The sequence below is a fragment of the Camelus dromedarius genome, chromosome X (genome assembly GCF_036321535.1).
Source record: "Camelus dromedarius isolate mCamDro1 chromosome X, mCamDro1.pat, whole genome shotgun sequence".
In the NCBI taxonomy this organism is placed as follows: Eukaryota; Metazoa; Chordata; class Mammalia; order Artiodactyla; family Camelidae; genus Camelus; species Camelus dromedarius.
In genome coordinates, this window is record NC_087472.1 from 22,629,338 (window position 1) to 22,655,836 (window position 26,499).

Consider the following 26,499-nt stretch of genomic DNA (forward strand, 5'->3'; position numbering starts at 1 on the left):
TCACTATCGTCCTCACACAGAAGGATGATAGTCTATACCACAGAATCTAGTGCTCTGTCACACTATATTTACATTCTTTTGTTCCTTTGATTTTTTTCTTGCATTAAATAGCACCGTGGTTACCAACGGTCCCTGTACTATGTTTGGAATGGGGAAATACCTTATGAATGACAAATGTAAATCTTTTTTTTTTTTTGGTTTTTGTTTTTTGGGGGAGGTAATTAGATTTGTTTGTTTGTTTGTTTGTTTATTATTTTAATGGAGGTACTGGGGAATTGAACCCAGGACTTCCTGTATGCTAAGCACATGCTCTACCACTGAGCTATACCCTCCCCGCTAAAACTCTTTCTGCTACTAAGACCGTAAACTCCAAGAGGACCTATCCTGGGTCTTATTTTCTTCTATCACTACCTCCCAGAATTTCTGTGTACACTGCAAGCACTTAATACACACTGTTGGTACAATTTAACAGGATTGAGAAGACATTGGTAGAGGTCAACAATGAAGTGAAACAAGATTTTGTTAAACTTACTGAACAAGGTGGCTGAATTTGAATATGTATTTCAAATAAAAAGAAACCTGTGTGAGCCTTGTGTATACTATCCAGCCTCAGCAAAGGCCTAGAAAAGGTGATGGTTGCCTGGTGAATGAATATCCTTTCTCTTATCCCCCAACATACCTCATGAAACCTGCTCCAGAAAATAACTTACTAGTTTCTTGCTCAGAAATTCAAAACCCATCAAACCACCTGGATTTCTCTGATCTATAGGGGGAAAGAGAGACCAAATTTATCCTAAATGTGTACCCAAGGAGACCTAGTGCACATAAAATGCCCTTGAGGATTCCTAATAAATGCTTTTGGACCTCTCATTGAAAACCTCCACTTTTAGTCTTCAGATGTGTCAGACTTTCTGGATTCTGAGCTCTGCACATGCTTCTCTCCTAGGCAGAACTGCTTTCCACTACCTTCTTGACTACTTCAAGGGCCCACCCTCCAGAAAACTGCTCCCCAAGACCCTCCCCAAACAGTTTGAATTAGATCCAGTTCCCATTCTCCTTCATGTTCTATGATAGAATGGACTCCCCAGCATCTAGCACAGAGCCTGGCACATAGTAGGTGTTTAATGTTCATGCATTAAAAAAAGTGAAATCTGTAGAAAGTCAGTATTGATTCCAAGTTTTATTTGTCACTGCACAACTTTTAGATGAGAAGGCTTTCCTACTTCATTCATTTATTAAATTTTTCATTCATTTCTTCACTCATACATCTATGTACTGAAAAATTAACCTAGTGCTTATTAATGGACGACACAGCATCCTAGTCATTGGGAACATAGTGATTAGGAAGACATGGTTCCTGACCTTCAAGGTTTGCCTTGGCAATATAGGGAAAGGTTGTCTTTCTCATTTCCAAATCCTTGAGGTCAGAAACATAGTTATTAATTTTGGTGTTTTTTTTTTTTACAATTACTTTAATTTTTCAATTCTAGTTGAGTAGACATGCTAAGGACCACATATACCCATTTATTACTTCTATTTGGTTTTGTGGTTTGGTATCATATGGCCAGCCAGGTCTTGCCATCCAAAAAAGAGCCTAGATTTGGACATATATACTCAAAGTTCAGACAGTGAGGCAGCCAATTTAGCTAACTCATGCCAAAAAAATTAGCTAGAAACATTTTCACTGCCCATAAGAACAGTTCAACTGGTGATTCACCATATGATTTAGGTGAGTCACATAACCTCTATGTCTGGGGATCTTCAGCTGTAAATTACAGAGATGCTATGAATATAATGAATGAGAGACACAATGGCATAGTGCGAGAGTACCAGACCAATTATTTTATCATCCCCGAATTTATGTTTTATATATTCTTGTTTTCATATGTTAGAAAACATAGCTGACCCAACTGCCCAAGCAAATCTATTTAAGGGCCACTTGAATGGCAGAGTTTAATGAACATAATTTCCACAATTGTACATAGCAACAATTTATCCAATTATCTCTGTGCCATTACCCGTATACTTCTGATTTAAACATAGGATTAACCATGTAGAGAGTGGAAGGCAAAGAGATAATGTATGTAAAGGATTTTGAGAGCCATGGAAATGGCTAAGAAGCTATATAAATGAATTTCATCACTATACACCCTTGATTAATCAGATACTGGTCCACAACTGTTTCATTTTGTGTGAAACTAAGCCATAATTAGTCTAGTAAACTGCAATTAGAGGAATGATCCCTTGAGCTTATATAGTTTATAATTTTTGAAGCTCTTTTTTGTGCATTTACTTATATGAGCCTTGCAAAAATCCTCTAAGGTAGGTGGAGTAGGGATTCTTATCCCCATGTATTAATATTTTGTTACATTTCATTACATATAAGTGACCAAATACTGATTTATAACTCATACATAGGATAGGTCTTTTTACTTAATGCTTATAGCTCACATAAGAATATAATGTATCTGAAATACTTACAGTAGAAAACCAAGAAAGGTTTAAGTACAGTAGAGTATATTCTTTTTAGTAATCAAATAACAAACAAACAAACAAAAGTCTAGTTGAAAGAAAACCAGGTTTTTCCAGGTCAGTTAGGTCATTCTCTTAATGATTAACACAGGACTTTGTTAAATTTCTGCTAGGAAATCCATGCACAATGTTTATTTAATAAAAAATAAAATGAATTTTAGCAAGTTTTTCTCCACTTCAGTTTAATTTTACAGAGGAGATTTGGGGTCTTTGTTATTCATTTAAGTTCCTCTGAAACACCAATAAGTTTTCATGAACATACTCATGTGTTCTCTTTTCCTGAATCCAATTTTCAGCAATCTGGCAGAAGGGGAGCCTAGTCACTGCCAAACAAAATTCCACTATTTAATGAGAAAATACATTTTTGATGCTTTAGCCAAAAATGCAAAGCCCCTTATTTAAGCTAATGGAATTAAAAAGAAATCCCTAGTACCCAGTAACGGAATAAAGTTAAAGAAGCACAATGCACAGACTTAAAAGAAAGAACTCTCAAAAGTTTTGTTAACAAATGGACATTTACAATTTTGTATGTAAAAAACAGTTTGGGAACATAAAAGTCTTTGAAACAAGAATTAGATTTTGAAGCAAGATCATTGTTTAAATACTACTACCTCAATTAATTATACCATAGTCTTTTTTGAAAATTTAAATTCTTCTGGGAAAATAAAAGGGAGGAATAAAGTTTGGTTTCTCTTAGGTTCTTATTCCTTATTTGTTTTGAACCAGTATCCTTCCAATAATTTATTCATAAGCCTAAAGTTAGCAAGTATAGGCCCACGCAAAAGATTTCTTATGCTGTACTCATTAGTTATGGTGCTTATAGGGTCTTGGAAATACCAAATTAAACCAAATAAGATTGGGGCGGGTGGACCCTCTAAACAGACCAAATCTATACAAAGCCAAATGGCTAGGTTTTAGAACTGTTTTTTATAAGCAAACTAGTGGTTTGCGGGGAAAGAAAGAAAACTAAATCTGACTTTCATCTAGCCTTACCTACCTTAAGATTTTTATTTTGGTTACAGTTAGAGACCAATATTGACCTTAGTGTGGATTTACGCAACTCTCCAGGCCTTTAGAGACATAAGATCACTGTAAGAATTTTCTTTGGTTCTTTTGTGCCACAGCTTTAAAAATTTCAGAATTCAGAACTGCTAGTTTTTATGAATTAGAGGCTGAGCCCTTCCAACTCAAATTCTATCATTTGTAGATTAACTGCTCACATTTTACTGAAGCTTTGGCTCTTTCTAGAAGTGCAGATCTGTTCTGTACAATTTCAACTGATTGCTGTCACACTAGCGCTTACACGTGAGTCTTCAAATACTTAACTCTTCTGCTGCTTGATTGGAGGATAGTTTAATAGCAGAGCAACATGGGGCTATTTAGCAGTGTAAGGGCTGAAGATTGATTTTCATTACAAAATTCAGAGTACTGTCTGGAAGAAAACTCTGTTGAAAAATGGAATCAGAAGGGACTTTCAGGATGTTGCATTTTATGTCTTCGCATTTTGGTAGCAAGAGAAAATACAAGTCTGGATCGTTATCAGAAGTTATCAGAAGAAAGGTGAGGACGACAGCCATCTGCAGAGTGACATCAATTTGATTTACAGGTTTCAGCTATTTAGTTATTTCTGGATTCAGACCCCATACCATATTCCAGTGGTTTTTCAAACTTTAGCCTGCATCAGAACCACCTAGAGGGGTTGTTAAAACACAGATTGCTGGGTTACATCCCAGGGTTTCTGATTCAGTAGGTTTGAGTTGAGACCCAATAATTTGCATTTCTAACAAATTTCCATGTGATGCAGATGTTACTGATCCTCAGATCACACTTTGAGAACCACTAGGTATCCATACACCATGCAGTTAGCGAACCAACTCTTATTTAATTTTTTAAAACTGAAGTATAGTTGACTTACAGTATTATATTAGTTTCAGGTGTACAACAATGTGATTCAATGTTTGTATAGCTTTTACTCCAATTAGTTACTACAGAATAATGGCTATATTTGTGTTGTACAATATATCCTTGTTGCTTATCCATTTTATACATAGTAGTTTGCATTTATCAATCCCTTACCCCTATATTGCCGCCCCCCTCCACTGGTAACCACTAGTTTGTTCTCTACACCTGTGAGTCTGTTTCTGTTTTGTTGTATACATTTGTTAATTTTTTAGATTCCACATATGATATCATATAGTATTTATCTCTCTGACTTATTTCACTAAGCATAACACTCTCTAAATCCATCCACGTTGTTGCAAATTAGCCTACTAAGTACATTTATTCTACAATCTATAAGCAAACTACAAGTGAAACAGTGAGAACATTGTTTAAAAATATTTTTAAATGATAATGTCAGTTTTGAGGGGATTTATTTCCCTTAATCTTCAAATAGGGAGGAAGAGGGAATAAAGTTGATTTTAAGTCTTGTTCAGATGTCCATTAAAATTTAGCAGTGATACTGGTGAGTTAAAAATTCACAATTTATATAAAAAATGTTCTAATCTAGTATAGGTACATAACAAGGCAATTTTACAGGAGAAATAACGTCTAGGATTTGCTCTAGAATATATCAGTGAAAAAAGAAAAAGAGGGGGTGTCCTAGATCAAACAGGATTGGCAATGTTATTTGTTGAAGCTGAATGATGAGTACCATGGGGCTCATTATACTTTCCTTTCTACTTTTATGTAAGTTTGAAAATTTCTGTAAGAGAAAGCTTTGAAAATTCACATCTTCATCAATATTCATTGAAAGTGTAGTTGACATGTAAGAAATGTGGATTGCATTTAAGACAAAGTCTTATGGTATATCTCAGATAACATTGATAATAGTCAAGGATTCAATAATCAATCACTATACAGACTAGGCCTGAAACAGAACTCTCAATTTAGGAACCTCCACTGTGGGCAGGAAGGGGTAGGGGAAATAGCCACTTGAAACACCGATTTCTACATTTCTCTCTCCCTTTAATGATCCTTTATTCTCTCACTTTTTATCCCACCAGATTTGCTTGCAGCTTCTGAAACTCTCTAGGAAACTGCCTCTACAGACTCACAAAAATCCTTCTCTCCTGTCTGCCTCAAAGGGGCAGTGGCTTTTTAAATCTCTGGCTTGTTCAAGCCTTGTTATGCTGACTTTACTGTCTCTTGAGTCAACCAGGCCAATCTTTGTGGGGGAGGTGGGTTCATATTTTTAAATATGTTAAAAACTAACTTTTCATGCACGTATAGAATTCTATAAATTCATGTGAAAATGGGTGTCTTTTTTTTTTTTTTAAACATGACATGACTTGATGTGTACCTTAATGCCTGGCCCAGTGGCATAGAATATATTTAGGAGGTTACATTTTAGTATTTTTAAGAGGTCTATTTTATTTTTTTCTGAGAAAGTGAAACAAATACAAAGTAATATCATTTTAAAGAATAGTATTTTATTGAATAAGCTTTATTCACAGAAAAATAAGCTTTAATCTATGATGACTGCCAGATTATACAGTAGAAAGCTATTTTCTTAGTTTTCCATACTGATGGAAAGGTTTCTACTAAACGAAAAAAGTCATAAAATTATATTCACAAATATAGTACTCTATCTCAAACATTTCACTTGATTATTCACAACACTAATACAATGACAAGAATCAGTCATTCTGTCAGGTTAGATAAAGTATAACAGTAATGAAAAAAATGCAAAATCTAAAAGATTAAAGTCTTTGTTACATCAAATCAAAAATGCAAATTTGGTACTAAGTATAGACAGAATGACAAAATATACTTATATAGTAATTTTAAATGTTCCATTAATGATACACAGTAAGAATGTAGTAAATGCCAAAAAACTATACGCATATCTGCAAACTTTAGACTTCAAAATAGAATCTTACCACCCAAACATTAATGTAGTATTGTACAATTTGAACCTATATGTATTTAAGATTGTCCTATTGTATTAGTTATAAAGTGTCATTTAATATGTAGTGAAGATTATGGTACAGAAGAAAGCATAGTTGAAAAAATAAACATTTGAGGCCTCCCAGGAGAGGAAGCTTGAAGTTTCTCACCTTTAAACTATTTCCCAGTCTGGGCTACCACTAATTAGCTATACAGCTTTGAACAAATCATTTCATCTTTGAGCCTCAGTTGCCTCATCTGTAAAACACGCGGGATGAATGAGATACCTCTCTAAGGTCACTTCTAGCTCTGACACTCTATGATTCTATTATGCTGCAAATGAAATTCACATTGTGCTAAGTGTGTAAGAGTCAAATTGAAACTGATTGTGAAGGTGGGAATAAGCCAACTGTTTTTATTAGGAAAGTTCAACCAAACTTGGTAAGAATAATTTTTTCAAGTTTTTAAAAAAGGAACTTAAATATTTTTAAGGACTTGACCTACTTGTTTAGTGTAATTTGCATCTTAAGTTATGAGAAACTCCGTAAAACATAAGAGTTACTGAAAGAGTTATTATCTAAGTTTTAGCCCAAATTTCCAGAGTCAAGGCAAACCCATGGAGGGTAAAAGAGTATTAGGAAGGGAATTAACATTTATAGCAGGTATCTTACATATATGGACTCCTTGAACTCTTATAACTTTGTAAGACAGGTACTATTCTTATTTCACAGATGAAATGGCTATATCTTTTTCCTTTTTTTAAAAGCAGTTTTGGCTAAAAATAACTATCTATCAGATACTCCCTCCCATTTTCTTATTTCTCCAATGGAAATGATATACAATCTATCCCATTTCTCCCACCCCTCCACCCTTTCCCCCCATATTCAACATCCAGGTAATCAGGAAATAAAACAATGACTTGGGTCTAAAGGGTACAATACGTGCAACTAATGCTGTGGTGGTAGTCTCCATTCAGAGAGTTCAAAATACCAATTTTAACCACTAAAATGAAAACAAGAGAAAAACTACCAACATTTAAATAACATAACAATAAAAACAACAAAAGATCGTAACACACAGGGCCAAATCACATTATATACATTTGCTACACCCCTTCTACCTGATCTTATCTCCTAACCAAAGGGGGAAAAACAAAAACAAAAATCTAGCAGGAAAGGCAATACAAAGCCATGAATTAATAAACTACAGTTTATAAACACTAAACCCATTTCTCAAAAATTAAGACTTTTGATCAGCATACTAGATTACTACAAATAAAGAAATTATTATAGAACAACTTGACTCTTCACATGTTTAAAATGCTGTAAAATAGGTGGTACCTTTGAAATCTCAGAGGAACTTTATACAGAAAAGGAATGTCTACATGTAGATACTGAAAACTATTTTGGGAAGGGGAGGCAGAGATTTGGATCTGGCTGTATTTTCGACCTTCCAAGTGATTATTCTTTGCACAATTAGATGGGAAGGATCCAGTGCTTTTTCGAGTGTGAACACAGACAAACATTGGTAAGTCTTTAAAAATCTGATTAGAAGTTGGAGTGCTGAGTGATTTAAGAACCTGAAGCAACAGCACTTCTAAACAATTCTTAAAATAAACTTGTTAGCCACATCAGCTTCATGCATTAAATTTCACAACTCATGGGGAGAAAAAAGATCTTGCTTAATTCTAAACATACAAAGCTTTAAAAGAGTTGTAATGAACTGAAGCTCCTAGAATGGGCAAAGCCTTTTGTTAAAACAATTCAGTCCTCGGCCAAAAACTCAACTGAACTAACTACCTGACTTGGAGCTGACGTGTCCTGGAAAACAGTTTAAAAACTTTAACACTTTTCTCCCCTTGTAATTTAAGGTTAAACTTAAAGCTTAGACTATACATGTAGAATTTACCTTAATGAATATATAACTAAACCTAAGTGGAAGAAAGTGCAAAGGTAAAGAACTGAGGATTTATATAATAAAATAAAAACAGGGCAGTCATTATTTGAAAATTTTCTCATTTAAGTTTGCAATGCTTTAAATGAATATCAAAGTAGTAACCAACAGAGGTTAAGAGAACATAACAATACTCTTTCCCTTAGAAAACACAACAAAAATATAATTTTTAAGTTTCACTCTCAACAAAATGCCTCACTCACCTCTACAATAGGTCATTGTGAGAATATTTGCCTGGGTGTTCTACGAAGCATTTTTAAACTTTCATTTTTTATCTATATGATTCTTATTCAAGTTTTTTTCTCTTTAATATTCAAACAACTGTTCTTTTCTTGTTAGTATTTTATAATTTCCAAGAGGTTTTTAAGGATCTTGAGAGAACATTTATTTCAGAAGTATCTATTACTATTACTAGACAAGAAAACAAAACAATTTAGGTAAAGACTTGACATTTTGTCCTATATACATCTTAATCATCTTAACAGCAAAAACTTACATGAAACTTTAAGATACAAGATGATACGAGAATCTCAACGTGGAAAGCTGTCACTATAACTACGAGCAGTGTACAAACATGCTTCTACTTTTACCTACATAAGCTGACAGATGTTTAAAATACTGGGTTAACAAAGATCTTTTAGTAAAGTGACTTAGGCAGGCTTAAACTAGCAAGGATTAAGGATGAATCCTTACTAATTAATTGGAAGATCTGAGACATATTTTATATTTCATTTTACAAAATCAGGAATATTTATTTTGAAACAAGAGAAGACATGGTCTACCTGTCAGAAAACTACCACTCAGAGATATTTTTCATCCACAAAGCAGGAAAAACATATAAACATTTAAATTTCACATTGGCACCAAAAAGGTTAACTGCCCTGCCTTCTTGGATTAGAAAAACTAAAGCTGAGCAATAAGTAGTTTTGCAGGCGTTTGAACATGCCTAAGCCTTTAAATCAGTAACATACTTTCTAAAAATTCTGATTACAAAAGTAATACATACTTATAAAAAACTCAAACAGAACAAAATGAAAAAAGTAGAAACCAAAAGGCCCCTGTAAAGCCCCAGTGGGACCCATCCCCCCACCCCCTCAAAAGAAACCACATTTAACAGTTTGGTGCCTATCTTTCCAAATCTTTTGTTCTATACATATATAAAACACACATACACACACACCTTCATTTGGCTCATTCTATACATAGTGTTTTGCCACTTGGATTTTACACTTAATATACCTTTGATATCTTTCCTTGTCAGTACATGTAGGCTAGATCGTATTTTATCATTAAATACCTTTTAATAATGGCAAAATCATTTTTTAAAATCATCCACCCAAGTACATGTGCATAACTCTAAAAGAAATGGACAGAATCCTAATACACAAAGACAAACATCCAAAAATAATCTCTATCTTTCCAGCAGTGTGGAACAGTTCATTCCTTTTTCACACAAAACAAATTATATGATTGGGGAGATTAACTCTAATCCCCACATTTACACAGAATGCTCCATTTGTTAAGCCTATCTGAAAAGAATGAAAAAGTCGGTTGATTAATTCACTTACATTTAGAAAACTAAGTCAGTGTACTACAAATACACATTGTGATCAGTTACAATATGTTGCTTCTTAGTCTAGGGTTTCAATTAAGTAACAGTGGAAAAAATAGGACAAGTAATACAGCTAAAATCATGAAAAATCCAGAAATTCAAATTTTAAATTGCCAACTATAACACTGCAGTTTACATTTTTTTCTACTTGGTAGCAAATGCTAATGGAATTCAAGGCTGATTTCTTAAAGTTGGTTCACATCACACATTCAATCAGGGTAATAAGAACATAACACACCTACTGTAGTTAGATTAAGACATAAAAATTTTTTGCTTGAAAGTAATGACTGTGTAGCACATGGGACATTTGTCAACTGCTTCAGCACATTGTTTACAAGTGACCAGATGTCCACAAGGAATAAAAACTACAGCAATATTTCTATCCATACAGATTTTGCAAAGCTTCTCCTCTTGCAGGAGCCTTAGCTGCTCTTCAGCACTAATTTCTGTACAAAGAGAAAAAAAAAAGTGGTAATTTTAGACTTTTTTAGTTGTTTAAATTCATTAAACAATGTGAACCCCTACTATGTGCCAGACACTAATCAAGTGTTGAGAGATAGGATGACTCACACATGGCATCTGCCCTTAGGCAGCTCACATGCCAGTGGGAGAGGACATGAGGTGAGGCTACGGAAGTAAGCACACAGTACAAAGTGATGAGTGCTATAATGAAGTTACGTACTAAGTGCCCTTGGACAAGATGAGAGAACAAGTTCTTCTGTTCAGACTAGTTGGGGAAGGCTCCACAGGTTGGTGGCTACTGGGTGGGGGGGAGGGGGGAATGCAAGAGTGACATTTAAAACATGGCCAACAATTTGCTAAGTAGAGAAGCAAGGGTTAGGTAAAAGTAGCACCATATGGAAAAGGCATGGCTTATCCCAGACACAGAGGAATGGATTTGAGTGACTGACCACACATGAGGGATGAGGAAGAAAGAGAAAATCAAGTCGATTTCAAGATTTCTACCATCGGTGACAAGGGGATAATGATGCCAATAAGAAATATTAAAAGAAGTACAGGTTTGAGATTTTCAAGATATTTTTGAGGTGTTTGCAGGGAATCCACATAAAAATGTTCAGCAGGCCATTGAAGAGTCAAGTCTTGAGGTCAGGAGAAGACAGTGCTAAAGATAGAGATTTCGGTGTCATCAATATACAGGTGGCACTGAAGCACTTGTTTAATTCAGCCTTCCTCAAACTAAGTTTTATGAAATGTTAACAAATATGCCACAAAAATGCGCTTCACGGTCAAATAAAATTATAATGACAACAATATCAACAATAGCAGCAGTTAACAGGAATAAAGCATTTACTACCATATGCTGGGCACTATTCCAAATGTATTACATATTTTAACAATCTTTGTAATCATTGTATACCTGTAGTTTCCAAATTTAGCCTCACATGAGAATCACTTGGGGCATTTTTTTAAAAACAATAGACTCCTAGGCCTGAAACACTGAATCTAAAATTTCTGGGGCTGAGCCCACTGTCATTTGGGAAGCATGGCTATCAAGCTCAGGGCAGTAAAACACAGTGTTATGTCCTCTCTGAGAAATTCATAATGCATTTCCCTGTTTAACTACAGAGCTCCTTTTTGACAGCACCTCTTTTAACATCCCAGAGAACACTATTCTGAAAACAAGTTTGGGAAACAGTGGTTTAATTTTATTCAAAAAATAACTTACTGAATACTTAGCTAGGTTCTATGTACTAGAGATAGAACAATTAACAAATACACAGACCCTGGGCTCCCAGTTGTTCCTAGACAAGTAAGGAACACAAGTAGATGATAAATTATAATACAGTGTGATGATAAAGGTAATTACAATGTGTTATGAAGGACACAGGAAGGGTGTGTGTGTGTGTGCACACACACATTAAAGGGAAGGCCTCCTAGAAAAAATATACCTAAACTGGGTCCTAAAGAATGAGCAGCAGTAAACTAGGACAAGGAGAAGGCCTTGAGGGGAAGGAGCAGCGGAAGAAGAGGGTTCTGGTAAGAGGAAATGGCATAAGCAGGCTCCAAGGGGAGAGACAGAACTGGGCCTGCAAGTGCACAGGTAAGGCATGGGAAAGAATCTGAGAGGGAAAAAGCATGAGATGAGGGTATAGAAGGTTAGCAGGAGGCTTATCAGGAAAGATTTGGCAACCCATGTAAAGGAGATTGGACTTGACACTGAGGGTCCTGGGAGCCAGGGAAGGGTTTTAGCCTGGAAAGAGATATGATCAGATTTGTGCTTCAGAAAGGTTTTCCTGGCTAGTGGTGGAGAGGATTACTTAATCTCGTTTTTCTTAAAAGGCAAACTTCTGGGCATAATCAAAACTATAAATTCAAACAGGGAACAGAGAGGTAAAAAGATAGCACCTGCCCTTAGGAAGCTTGTCTAATGGGCAGGGTAGAAAAGAAGATAGTGCCAAATCAATGTTACAAATGCTTTAGCAGCAGAGAGAGTAGAAGAGGGAGCTGTGAACTCTGCTATGGGTACTGGGGAATACTTCGAAGTGACCTCTGAGCTGAGCCTTAAAGGATGAGTTCAAGAAATGGATTTAGGAAACTGGGGGTGGAGTGGGAATGAGACTAGGTATACTAACAGGAAAAAGGCAATTGGGGTATAGGAAACAACAGCAGTAAAGGGATGGCATTATAAACTCATCTATATTATATGAAAGCATCTGACCAAAAAAGCCAGAATAAGGCATACACACGTGCCATAGCCATGACTCGGTTAAGGGAAAGCACGGAGGTGACAGGCTTTCTGCTGCCATCCACAAGCAGAGGGACTTGGAGATTACACAGCAGAAGCAGAAAAAGGTGAATGAGAAGAAGGAACCCAAGTAAATTTGTGGCTTCATGTCTAATTTTCTTGTGCTTTGCCTGTGTGCCTGGAACCAGTCCCAGCACACTCGAGCTGCCTCCTGTAGTACTCACAAGTCCCAGCACCCATCGCAGTCCCTCTACCTGAGTTTACAGCAGGTCCCTTTCATGTTTCCTGCCCCTCATGTAGCTTCTCTCCCCCTGGGTCAGTCCTGGGAGTGAAGGGATTACCCCTTCCCAGTGTTTTTTAAAAGTAGTTTGTAATTCCAAGAAAAATAAGAAAGAGGAAAACAAGTAATTTATACATTACTATTTAATGTGATGCCACAATGAGTTAAAAAAGGACACTGGACCAGATACCTATAGTAGTCAAATGTACAGAGATGGAAAGCAGAATGGTGGTTGCCGGTGGACAGGGGACATGGGGAGTTGTTGAGGAGTAGGTACAGGATTTCAGTTTTGTAGATGAAAAGAGTTCTGGAGACTGGCTGTACAATAACGTGAATGTACTTAACACTACTGAACTGTACACTTAAAAATGGCTCAGATGGTAAAATTTATGTTATGTGTGTTTTACCACAATTTTAAAAAAATTTATTAAAAAAGAAAGAAAGAAACACTGGACCAGTGTCAGGAAACCTGCATTTTACTCCTATCTTGGGGAACAGCATATCTGCACTTCAGTTATCTCACTGAAGTAATGAAAATTATATGATCTTTAAGGTGCCTTTGGTTCTGATTGTTTGTGATTCCATGTTACCGACCACAGTGAAATGAACTGTCATGCATACCAAACACTGGTATCATGAACTCTACTTTTCCTACCTTATTTCAGCCTTGCATACACTTACTTGAGATGGTGATACTCAGGGCATTTTTTCCAGACTGATAGTTTACCTCTGGCAATGACTTTGCTCTAACCTTTAGAGTAACTATAGGATTCTACAACCTTCCTTAAGGCACCTTTCTCCTTCCACTTCCTACAAGGCCCTCTTCTATCTAGCTCAGGAGGTTCCGGGCACATAGCAATAAAGGCAATAGTTACATAATTGTTTATGTTATTTGCTAATATTTTTACATTATTTTAAACCACTTCTAGAATAAACTGATGATATTCATGTTCCTATTACAGGACATCCATATGGAAAGACAGACTGATAAGGAATGTGTATGGGGGGCAGTAATAGCTCAGTGGCAGAATGCATACTTAGCACGCATGAGGTCCTGGGTTCAATCCCCAGTATCTTCATCAAAAAATAATAAAATAAATAAAATTTATTTTAAAATGTATGTGGGTAATTTGATTTTTATATTATATACTGTAATATACACAATGAGGATTAAAATAAATGAAGTAAAAGGCTTTATATCATACTATGCTATTTTTAAAAAGAAAGAAAAATACTGATTTGGTACTATCTTTAGAAGACTAGGGCATTCTCTGTCACAAGCAAATAGGATAAAAGCTAGTATCGAATCTAGGATCTCTGAGTGAGTAACAATAACACTGTAGTTTTTCTAACAACTTCCATCTGCTTTATTTCAATTAGGCCCACCCTCTATTTTGTACAAAATTAAGAGATTCCTAGTGCCAGTCTTTCCTCATCAGCTTTTGGGAAGAGAAACAAACAGCAGCCCTTGCATGAGAAGATAGCCTGGATCAATTATCTGCTTTTCAATTTTGTGAGACCAAGGAGAGGTCAACTGATGAATTCCAACCCATGCTCCTGAGAGCTGCCATCCGCTTAGGCCCTCTTTCCCACACCACCCTGGCTTGTAGTCTCAGTGATAATAAGAACTCCCCTACCAATTCCTGTTGGACAGAGAGCAAACAACCCCAATGCACTCTGTCCCTTGTTCACTTCCTACTGCAATCCACTAAATCCTTCAGTTGCAAACACATTCAGGTATAAATCTAACACCTTACTGTCAAACTTAATTAAGCCTGAGTTGTAGTTAAGATGCAGGGCGAAATGACACAATCACTTGCACTTCCATTGCAGTAGAAAGATGACGAATTAAATGGTTTATTTACCATCACTAAGACAAGTAGAATTTTTATAGGTTTTAAATAAATGCATCCTTAGGAAAAGAGTAGTATGTTTTCTGCTGAAACTTTTACATCAACTAATGTAATCTTAAAAATCATTAATGTAACAATGTTTTACGACTTATGTAATTATCTGAATAATGTTTCAAAAGCATCTGAAATAACTTAAAGATCAAAATTTTTAATTTTTTAATATAAAAAAAATAAGTAAACTTTTAGGTTCATTAGCACTAGAATTCTCATCTTTTGGGAGAGGTGGTCAAAAGCTTAGAGAATAATGATTATAATAAAGTACCCAAAAATGTATTCATTTTAAAACCTTTTCTTTAACCTTCAGTGTTGCTGGCAAGTTCTAAAGTAGCTGTCATCCTTAAAGGAGGAATTGGAATTTTTTATCTCTTTTTTCCCCTAAAAGGAATTTATATACTTTTATATTATTTAATACACTTTCTATATATGATTCACAGTATTAAGATGTCATTCATTCAAGGCTCTATTTAGCAATATGACCCTTTTATATATTTATATCATATAAAAAGTTACAGAACACTCTAAATCCAAACAGTTCCAACTACAAAACTTAGAGTCTACACACAATGACAAAGTTTGCCTTTGTTGTTCTTTATCTAAAATAGAGAAATAAACTCACACTTCTAAAATTAATGGATCAGTAGATCCTACTTGGATCCTGATTAGAACAAATCAACTGTAAAAACATTTTAAGACAATGAGGAAAATTAAAACCAACTGAATTTCAGACGGTATTACGGAATTATTGTTAATTTTGTTAAGTGTGATAATAGTATGTTGTGGACTAAATGTCTATGTCTCCTCAAAATTCATATGTTCAAGCCCTAACACCCAATGCAATGTGTACTTGGAGGCAGGGCTTTTGGGAGGTAACTAGGTTTAGATGAGGTCCTAAGGATGGGACCCACGATAGGATCAGTGTCCTTATAAGAAGAGGAAGAGAAAGCAGAGTGCTTTCTCTCTTGGCCATGTGAGGACAGAGAGGGAAGGAAGCCATTTGCAAGCCTGGAAGAGCATCCTGACCAGGAACCAAATCTGCCTGCACGTTGACCTTGTACTTCCCAGCCTCCAGAACCATGAGAAACAAATCTCTGCTGTTCAAGCCACCCAGTCTATGGTATTCTGTTATAACAATCTGAGTAGATTAACACACAGTATTGAAGTTATGTTAAAAAAAGTTCTTATCTGTTAGATGTTTCAGTCTTTAAAGGTAAATGATAGATGAGGTGTCTAGGATTTACTTTGAAATACTACAGCAAAAAAAAAAGTTGGGGGAAGAAATGAAACAAGATTGGAAGAGTGATGGTAATTATTGATGCTGGTTGATAGGTACATAAGGGTTCATTATACTGTTCTCTTCACTTTTGAGTATGTTTGACATTTTTCATAACAGAAAGTTATGAAAAAACATTTAACCTATGAGAGGAGGGAAATGAATGGGCCACAAGGTCATATAAGATAATATTCATAATGAAGTGTCAATAGGTGTTTCTTGCTTTTTAAAAACAGGCATGCGTACCTTTCTGTAGTGAAGTCTGACTTGATTCATCTTGTGTGTTGTCTTTCTGAGCACTCACTAGATCTGCAACCAGAACCTCAAGTGATTTATAGTTGCTCCCAGATGTCTGAATTTTTTCTTCCATTATTTTCTTAATGTCCTTGAAATTGAATCCCATTCGTACAGCTTCTTGTACCATAGGATTTTGGAATATGGTATCATCTGAAATGAAAATGGGTGAGGAAAAAGAACACAGTTTAAATACTTATGTTCATTAGCACAACTCAACAACAAAGTATACTTAAAAGAAAAATTTAAGCAGAAAGTAAAAAAACAAAAACAAACCAGCAAACCAAAGATGCTTTGGGAAGAGGATTTTGATTTAGGCACTGAATCTTATAATAATTGAAAATGCAATGAGCATGTATTTTGTATCACTATGAATTGAGAATAGGTGCTTTAAAGACTATGATGAAACAGTGAAAGATAAGGTAAAACAGGTAAAAAAAGGGTTAAGTGCTTCAAAAATCTGAACATTTTTCAAATCAGCTGTGCTTATGAACAACTAACATAAGTTACTTAAAGGGTGAATGTCTTTACTGAGTCACCAGCAATTATTTTGAAAATTGGGAAATTTTCATGGGAAATAGAGGGAAGTCTCAGTCTGTGACCTTGAATCTACCAGTTTCCTATCTCTCAGACTTAGTTTCTGCAGCTGAGGAGGGTGGACTACATAAGGCAAGAAAGCAAATAGAATACATCTATCCAAATTCATCAAATTGTACATCTGAAACATGTATAGTTTACTATATAGAAATTATACCACAATAAAATTGTTTTAAAAAAGGAAGCAGATAGAAACTATCTTTAATGTACTCAAAGTAGGAATACAGATTGTGTAGGATATGCTAAAAGAGGAGACGTCTATCCTGAGTCATCAATTCCACTCTTGGGTATTAAAAATGAGTACAAACATCAACCAAACACATACACAAGAATATTCATAACAGCGTTATTTATAACAGCCCCAAAGTGGAAACAACTCAAATGTCCATCATCAGGTTAATGGATTAGTAAATTGTGATATATTCAAATACTACACAGCAAGAAAGAAGAATGAACTACTGCCACAGACAACATATGAAGCTTGTAGCTATGATGAGCAAAACATCATCATAATGATTAACCAAAGACAAAAGAGTACATACTGTATGATTACATTTTTAAGATGTTCAAATCTAATCCATGGTATTAGAAGTCAGAATATAACTTGGGGGTGGATATTGATTTTAGGAGGGGGCCTGAAGGAGCTTCCTGGGGTGGTAAAAATTTTCTGTATCTTGATCTGGGTGATGGTTACACCATATATACATTAAAATTCATTGAGTTGAATACTTAAGAGCAGTGCACTTTGGGCACTTTATTGTATGTATACATCATTAAACGGTTTTTAAAAGAGAAGGCTGGAAAGAAAGACATTCAGGGGTTTGATTATAAAGAACATTATATGGTAAGCAACTAATGATATTTTCTAAGTAGAAAAGTAATTCAAAATTTGTGTTTGATAAAGAAAAATTCTATCAGGATGTTATAATGTAGATAAAAGACTTGTTGGGAGACTACTACAATAGTCTAGATGAGAAATAAGGGCAGGAACTATGGTAGAACCAGTGGATTTTAGATAATATTAAAAAGGTGGAAATCATCAAATCTGGTAATTAATTAAATGTAGAGGGATTAAGGAATGCAAAGAGCTTAAAATGACTCAAATCACCAGGTGACTTTGTGAATTGTGGTACTATTAATCAGTATGGGGGAAAAAGAACAGGACTGAATTCAGTCTGAACGGTTTTTAGAGATACTGAATTTGAGCTGCTTTTGAGATTTCTAGGTGGAGATGTTCAGATGTCTGCTGGATATCATTCTTTCCTGGTTCTATTAACTCTAATTGTTTCCTTTTTTTTCTTTTTTTTTTTTTTTAATAGTTTGCTTTGCTGGCTCCTCTGCCCACCTGATTAGACTTTGGTGGGTCCCTTCCATTTCGTCACTGACCTTTTTTTTACCATTTCTCTTGACACTCCCCTCCTCCTATCACAATTTTAACCTCATTTATGAGTTCCAGGTTTTAATATCCACCTACATGGATATTCTGCAGGTATCTCAAGCTCAACTTGCTTGAACCAAAAGCAGGGACAACAGGATAGTCACATGAGAAAGAATGAAATGAACTCCTACCTCACACCATATACGAAAATAAACTCAAAATTGATCAAAGACTTGAATGTAAGAGCTAAAACCATAAAACTCATAGAAGAAAACAGGTGGCTTTGACTTAGGCAATGATTTCTTAGATATGATATCAAAAGCATAAGCAACAAAAAAATAGACAAGTTGGACTTCATCAAAATTAAAAACTAACATGCTTCAAAGGACATCAACAAGAAAGTGAAAAGACAACCTAGAGAATAGGAGAATATTTGTAAATCATACACTTGACAAGGGACTTATATGTATAAAGAACTAAAATATATAAAAAATTATTACAACTCCATAGTAAAAAGACAAGTAGCCCAACTTAAAAATGGGCAAAGGAGAGGAACAGAAATTTCTCCAAAGAAGATACACAACTGGCCCATAAACACATGAAAAAATGCCCAAAATGATTAGCTATTAGGGAAATACAAATCAAAACCACAATGAGATACAACTTCACAACCACTAGGATGGCTGTAATAAGAAGACAGACAACAAATGTCAACAAGAATGTGGAAAAACAAACTGGAATCCTCATACACTGTTGGTGGGAATGTAAAATGGTGCAGCCACCTTAGAAAACGGTCTGGCAGCTTATCAAAAGGTTAAACATAGAGTTACCACATGGCCCAGCAATTCCATCCCTAAATATATACTCAAGAAAATTAAAAACATATGCCCACACAAAAACTTCTACACAAACATTCATTGCAGCATCAGCATCACTCATAATAGTCAGAGAGTGGAAATAACCCAAATGTCCACTGACTGATGAATGGATAAACAAAATGTGGTATTATCCATAAAAAGGAATATTTTTCCACTACAAAAAAGAGTGAAGTAGTCATATATAATAAAGGTTGAACATACAAGAGTAGATGAACCTTGAGGCCACATATTATGATTCTATTTATATGATATGTCCAGAATAGGCAAATCCATAGGAATAGAAGTAGATTAGTGGTTGTTTGGGAGTGGGGAGGGCTGCAATGGGGAGTGACTGCTAATGGGTATGAGATTTCTTTTTTGGGGTTATGATAATATTCTGCAGTTAAACAGTAGCGATGGTTGCATAACCTTGTGAGTATACCAAATACTACTAAAGTATATACTTTATAAGGGTGACATTTTTGCTATATAAATTGTACCTCAATATAAGAGCACTAATCCTAAATCAGAGAAAGAGTCTCATTAGTCACAAAAAGAATAGTATGCATTGTAAGAATGATTATTATCAAGAAATGTTACAGAATCTCTGTTTCTGGATAATTTCAAAAATATAGGCTGGAATAAGTGATGTCTTAAACTGTATCATTTATGTACATTACAAAACCTTTATCAAATAATTATCATAGTGGCTCTCCTTCTCAAGCATATTTATGAATATAGCATTCTCTTGCCTTGTATTCCTTAAGATATGAAATAGATGATGCTATGAGTACAGGGAATGGGGGAATCAGCAGACATATTCTAAATTAAACTTTACTATTTTTGAAACATGATGCCTAAGTTGAGAATGAGATCTGTAGTGTGATGTAGGATTCAGAAGATCTTATTTACAGTCCTAGCTCCACTAATGCTCTGTAATGTAACTGTGGGCAGGTCATTGAACCTCTATTTCTTCATCTGAAAAGTGGGATAATAATATATTCTCTGCTTAACATATCTTTCTCTGCACACTTTTTTAGTTTTTAAAGATGTCTATGATGAGGAAAAATAACTTGTGATAAAAACCTCTACCTCTCAGGGGTGAGAGGTATTGCTCAATGATTGGGTGCATGCTTGCACAAGGTCCTGGGTTCAATCCCCAGCACCTACATTAACAACAACAAAAAACCCACCTCTAACTCTCTAAGGTATTAGGAGGTAAACAAACCAAACCCTCTGTGAAGAAGCTGGGGAGGGGAAAAAGGCATGGTAGATAAGGAAGCAGGTAGGTTATGGCTGATCATGGTGATGGCACATTAGTAGAGCATGGAATTCAAGACTGGCTAACTAAAGGAACCCCAGAGACAAAAATACACTTTACTCTTCCTTTTGTGATTTTAACAGAAATGACAGTGGACAGCCTATAGCTGCTCCTTTCAAACTTGGAAACTAACTGTCCAACTTCTGAATGAATGTTCCTAACATAAAAATATCCAACTTATATTTATAGGCACTTCATTCTTTTTTTTGAAAGTAAAAATCACATTTAATCAGCCAACAAAGTAATGACATTGTTGCAGTTTTTTACAGTTAGTTCAGTTCTAGGCACTTCATTAATTCTTAAATTTATAGCAATCTCATGTCAAATATACCTTGAAAGAATCAGTTTATCTTTCCACCTTATAAATAACAACCATTAATAAGTATATTTACCAATTCTTTTAGTTAATGATGGTGTTTTTTCAGCAGTTCTCATCTAAAATAGAAATGTGAATTATAAGTTAGAATTCTTTTTGTTAGAAGGCAATTACCTCAATTTGAAAAGTTACATTAATTATGAACTTATAAATTGACTTTATTCCAATTCAACATGAATATTACAAAAGGCACAGCCTGATGAAGCTAGAAGGAAGTTAAAAGATCATCTAACCCAATCCATTCAACTTTACAGACAAGAAGCTGAGGCTAAGTGAGATTAAACAACTTGATCAAGGCAATACAGTTCATGGCAGGGCCATAATGGCAACTCCTGTCTCCTATTCTAGTCCAGTGCTCTTCCCATACAGTACTGATGCCTTGGGCACCCCAGGCCACACTATCAATTTAGATACATTTTTGAGATTTTAAATATTATCTGTGAAAAGTTAAAAACTATTTATGACTACAAAACACATTATACAAGTCTCATTTCAGAAGGCTGAGGGATTTAAGTATTTTAGTTCTTCAAGCCCATTTTCGCCTACAATGATATTTAAATTAGTTCATCCTGATACCCTTTCCACAAATTTGCTTCAGGTTAAGAACAACAAGAACTCTTTGAGATCTCCCCTTTAAAGCTCACCATGTACTATTAATTTAAAATACTATACTGTGAATTTTACACCAAGAAATCATTGCAAAATGAATTATATAATATTTGAAAATATATATTCTACAATATGTGACTTACCAGAGACTCCTCAACTGAATGAGTTAAATGAATATTGTTTATATATTCTTCTCCCTTCTGTTCTAACAGATATTTACACCTAAACAATTAAAAGAAGGTTAAACTTTAGTAGCTCATAAATTAGTAAAGTATAAGTAAAGATGTAATCTCCATCATCTTAATTCCAGTAACTCACTTTTTGGTATTTCTAAGGAGCCACAAAATAAATGTTACTCAAGTCCCTCTCCAATTATCATTTTAAGGTTAAAAAAAATTTCCCTTTGTTATGCTACTATGCTAATGTTAGTAAAGCAAAAGAATATCTAATGAGAACTTTCAACTTTTAAGCAAGGTATTAAGTTAGCACCTTGACATTAAAAAAAAAAGTTTTAAATAATTAATCTTAACGAGTTTTATTTAGAAATTAACCAACTGTACACTGTTTTTTGCTTTTGTTTTGGAGCAGAGAAAGCTTTATTTTGAGGGCCAAGCAAGGAGAATGGGTAGCTAGTGCTCAAAAGACCTGAACTCGCTGATGGTTTTATAGGCAACATTTGAAGTGAGGGCTGCAGGGTGTGTGACTTTCTTCTGACTGCTTGGTGGTGAGGTACCAGTGTTGTTGGAGAATAGGTTCTCGCCTCATGCAGGAAAGAATTCAAGAGCAAAGCACAGTAAAGCGAAAGCAAGTTTATTTAGAGAGATACACACTCCATAGGCAGAGTGGGGTCCGTCTCACTCAGAAGGGAAAACAGCTTAGGGTATACACACTCCATAGGCAGAATGTGGGCCATCTCATAAAGGTGAGAGGGAGAGAGACCAAGAGGTGTGGGAGTGCTAAGTTTAAAGTTAAAGTAGATACACACTCCATAGACAGAGCGCAGGCCATCTCAGAGGGCAGGAAAGAGTGACCAACCAATTGTACAATTTTAAGGAATTCTTTAGGTTTTCAGTCTTTCCTTTTACGGCTGTTTAAGGTTAAAATTTATTTTCAAGTGATCGTTCTGAAGTTTTATGTTGTACTATTTTGTATGCCAAAAATTCACATCACTTATATATGTATGTACTTTATTTTAAAGAGGCAAGATGGCAGAGACATTTAGAATATGTCACCATTCTAAGACATCACTGACTATAGGCAGTATGATTATATATGTACCACCATTGCCAATTATGACCCACACCAGATGTTTCCTGATTTCAGAGATCTGAAAATGTGAACAATTGTGTGTTTCACAATCAGTGAGACACAGTAATGTTTGCTAGGGGGTGTGATGAGTTCTTAAGGAATCTCCTTGGCAACATAGGCTCTTTTGTGCCCATAATTGAAGAGCCTACTTATAACAAAAGCACACATTCCTAATTTGGTGTTTAGAAATGGAATCATCTGAATGTCATAGATATGATAAGTAATGAATGTTTTGGTCACCAGAGAAGGCTTAGGTGTTTTAAAATAAATATATATACAAAGTAGGTGACCCTGTTTTTATAAACCTGGTGCGAATTTCAAGCCACTGGTGAAGGCAAAAATAGTTGAGGTGAAAAGTTATTCAAATCTTCCCACTGCATACAGTCCAACCCGCCTGTCACTGAATGAACATTTAAATACCTTACCCTGGATACCACTTAGCATGCTGTTCCCAAGGGTCTTCACTGGGCTTCCAATCAGTTAGCCCTCCTCCACAATGAAAGCACTTTACTTTATCACCTTCACCTAAGAAAACATAGAAGTAAAAATACATGTATTTGTGCAGTTACAAGCTTACACAAAAATATCCTTTTAAACACTATAAAAGTAAGCATTTCTAAATTACATGAAAATCTCATAGCTTAAAAGAAGATACATGAACTCATATATAAGTAACAGATAAGATCATTTAAGGAGTAAATACACACTAAATTCACTGATTCAATTTGAGGTATTTTACAGAAGACAAAAAGAAAGTTGCCCAATTTTTATACGAAAAATTACAATTGTTTTAACATATGTCATTTGGGGCCATCAATACTACATTTACTTTTACAAACTGTGAACTTAAACAATAAAGTTCAGTATAATGAAATTTCAAGATAAGTTTCTCTAAAGTTATAGCTACAAGACATTAAACAAACCTTCAAGATTGCTATATGATACTAAGTAAAATATTGAAATAACCAATATTTGTATTTTGGCACTATTCAATATTAAAGTAAACAGGTCAGATACATAATGGTATAATTTCTCTGAATATTCCTGGAAGCCATCACAATAATGGCCCTTCCTTCCCTACTGATATGTCTACAGTAGTTCATTTGAGAAGTGCTCATTTTAAGCAGTAAGGCATGATATGGAGCAGCTTTCAAATATACAGTCTCTGTACAAAAGGCAAATACTGATTTTAACATCAGCCAAAGGAAACTCTCTAATGTTAACTCTTCTTATAGGGTTATTGTGAGGCGTCAAGAAAATGCATGCAATATACATATTGAGCACATATCGTAGGTGCACAATAAATTATAATTAGTATTAATATCAGACCCATTCTTTGATCAGGGATATCTATCATCTTTTGCATGTCATCCTTCTCCAAAAAACAATTCCATGAAGATAAATATAATTCATAATATGGTAGTCTTTTACACATAAATTCAGTGGTTATAGTACAGATTCAACATTAGCATTTACAGAATAGTAACATAAATAATCATGTCAGCCTACACCTAAATATTTACCACTTCAGAGGGCAAATGGCATCTATTTACTTTTTAGGAGACCTGAGATAATTGGAAAGATATTTATTAGCCTAGTTTTATAATAAAGTTTACCTAAAGCATAAAATCCAGCTCTTGCAAGCTGCTCCTTGTTAACTGAGTATATCCACGTCCCAAACGTAATGATCCGTGCTTCATAATCTGCCATGGCTGGATTTCTTGGAGGATTTGTTGAATTTGGGAAATTCCTATCAGAACTCACGGCATCAGATTCACTTCGAAAATTAACATTCCGGCCCAAAACAAAGAAGCAATTAGGAAAGTGTCGCCTGTGTTCTGACCATGCACGATCACAAGGTTCCCAATTTTTCAGTTTCCCACCACAACAAAAGCACTGCACTTGATCATCAATACCTGTGTAGTAGAGTCCAGCCCTAGCTAACTCTCTTGGGGTTAAGTGGGCATAGTCTGGCCAGTTCTGAAATGACTTTAATCTAGCTTCTTCACTACACATGGCAGGGTTCCTTGGGTATATGGTGTCTGATAAATCTACAACCTGTCCAGTTCTCAAAAGATAGTCTGCATGAGTCTCTGATGGCCGGTCCAAAACAAAATGACTTCTGTTTCCCAGATAGTTTTCAGCTTTATATTGACCATTTTGGACACCAGGATTTGTAGGTTGCGCAGCATTATTTTCAAAATAAAAGCCATTGATAAATCTGCAATTTGGGGATACTTTCCTGTGTCTTCCAACTGCTGAGTCTCCATATTGCCATCTATCTACTGCTGCATGACAACTAAAGCACCGCACGGTGTCTCCTTCACCAGTATACAGAAAACCAGCTCGTGCTAGCGTTGATGATGAAACAGGACTACTACTTGGAAAATTAGCAAAAGTTTTTAATCTATTAAACTCTTCTACAAATTCTTCATCCTTATTGATGTCTGCAGGTACACAAGTTTTAGATCCTTCAAAACTGTTAAAAGTCATCTTCTCTTGAAAATAGGACTTGTCCACTTTTTCTAAAACGAGAACATTACATTAGGAAATCCAAAATGTGAAACACAGGCAATATACTTTTGATTAGGAGCTAACAAATTACCCACCAACGACATAAAAGTAATTGTACAATCTCTAAGAAACATGCTAATTCTAAATACTAGAATTCTACATTACCACATGTTTCAAGTCATAAAGTAAAAACTAGCATTTTTGTTTTCTCCTTTAGGGGAAAGTAATATTTAAGCAGATAGAACTATTCATTTTAAGTGCTTATTTTACATAAATTTGAAGATGTGATACAGAATATGTTAAAATTATTAACCACGTAAAATCATTAATTAGGAAAAATACAAAAGAAGCATAAAATATGCAGATTCTTAAAGTCTATGATAATTGTTGTAATGAATCATTGTATAGTCAAAGCATCAAAGTTCAGTTTTTATAAAAGGAATGTTAATGAATTAATTTTTAATTTTTTTTTATTGCTTAGCAAAAGGTAAGTTTTATTCACAATATTGGTTCCAATGTGTTCTTTAAGAGTATCAAATGTTTATGATTTTCACGCATACATAGTCCATTTTTTGTTGGTATCGGATCAGTTCAGATGTATCTAATACTGCCCTCTAGAGGGTAGCTCGAGAAAAATACTAAGTGCGTGTAGACCTTAACTGCAGTTATTTTTGCTATCAACTTCCCAGGGTCAAGGAACAATCTATTCACATGGGAGAGAAGTACTATTGCAGCCTCATTAGAGCTGCCAAATTGCAGCTGTGTAATATTTAACCCAGATAAAATACTAAAAGGAACTGGCTGGGTTATGAGAAGAGTGGCCAGATAATTTATCCTCCAAACTGGATTCTTTTGAAAGTGAAAAGTGATGCTACTATAATAATTACACTGGGGCAAGAGGCGCAAATCAGGGTTGCTCCAGGCAAACCTGGCTCTCCAGAATCTCGCACTGTTCCTGACACTGCTCAGTATAAGCTTGTCAAACGTAAAATAAGAGAACGGTCATAATGACATTATCTCTACTTCATATGTGTATTAACTGATTTCTTGGGAAGAACTAACAGCTTTCTTGGCATTATGTTGGCACAGT

At 35.1% G+C, this 26,499-nt stretch overlaps 1 protein-coding gene across 4 annotated transcripts in view; it reads right to left on the reverse strand.

Moving 5' to 3' along the window:
* The window catches only part of XIAP (X-linked inhibitor of apoptosis), a 53,442-nt gene that overhangs the window by 10,885 nt on the left and 16,058 nt on the right, over positions 1-26,499 (reverse strand). For 3 of the 4 annotated variants that reach the window (XM_010991640.3, XM_031445549.2, XM_010991641.3), the window contains exons 2-7: positions 24,512-25,420; positions 23,321-23,420; positions 21,731-21,809; positions 20,995-21,037; positions 16,402-16,602; positions 5,944-10,431 (exon numbers count right to left, since the gene is read on the reverse strand). In XM_010991640.3, the coding sequence (XP_010989942.1) occupies positions 10,238-10,431; positions 16,402-16,602; positions 20,995-21,037; positions 21,731-21,809; positions 23,321-23,420; positions 24,512-25,388 (1,494 nt within the window). In that variant the 5' untranslated portion in view covers positions 25,389-25,420 and the 3' untranslated portion in view covers positions 5,944-10,237. Of the gene's footprint in view, positions 1-5,943; positions 10,432-16,401; positions 16,603-20,994; positions 21,038-21,730; positions 21,810-23,320; positions 23,421-24,511; positions 25,421-26,499 lie in introns of those variants that run through there. The other variant, XM_064482773.1, reaches the window with a different exon arrangement.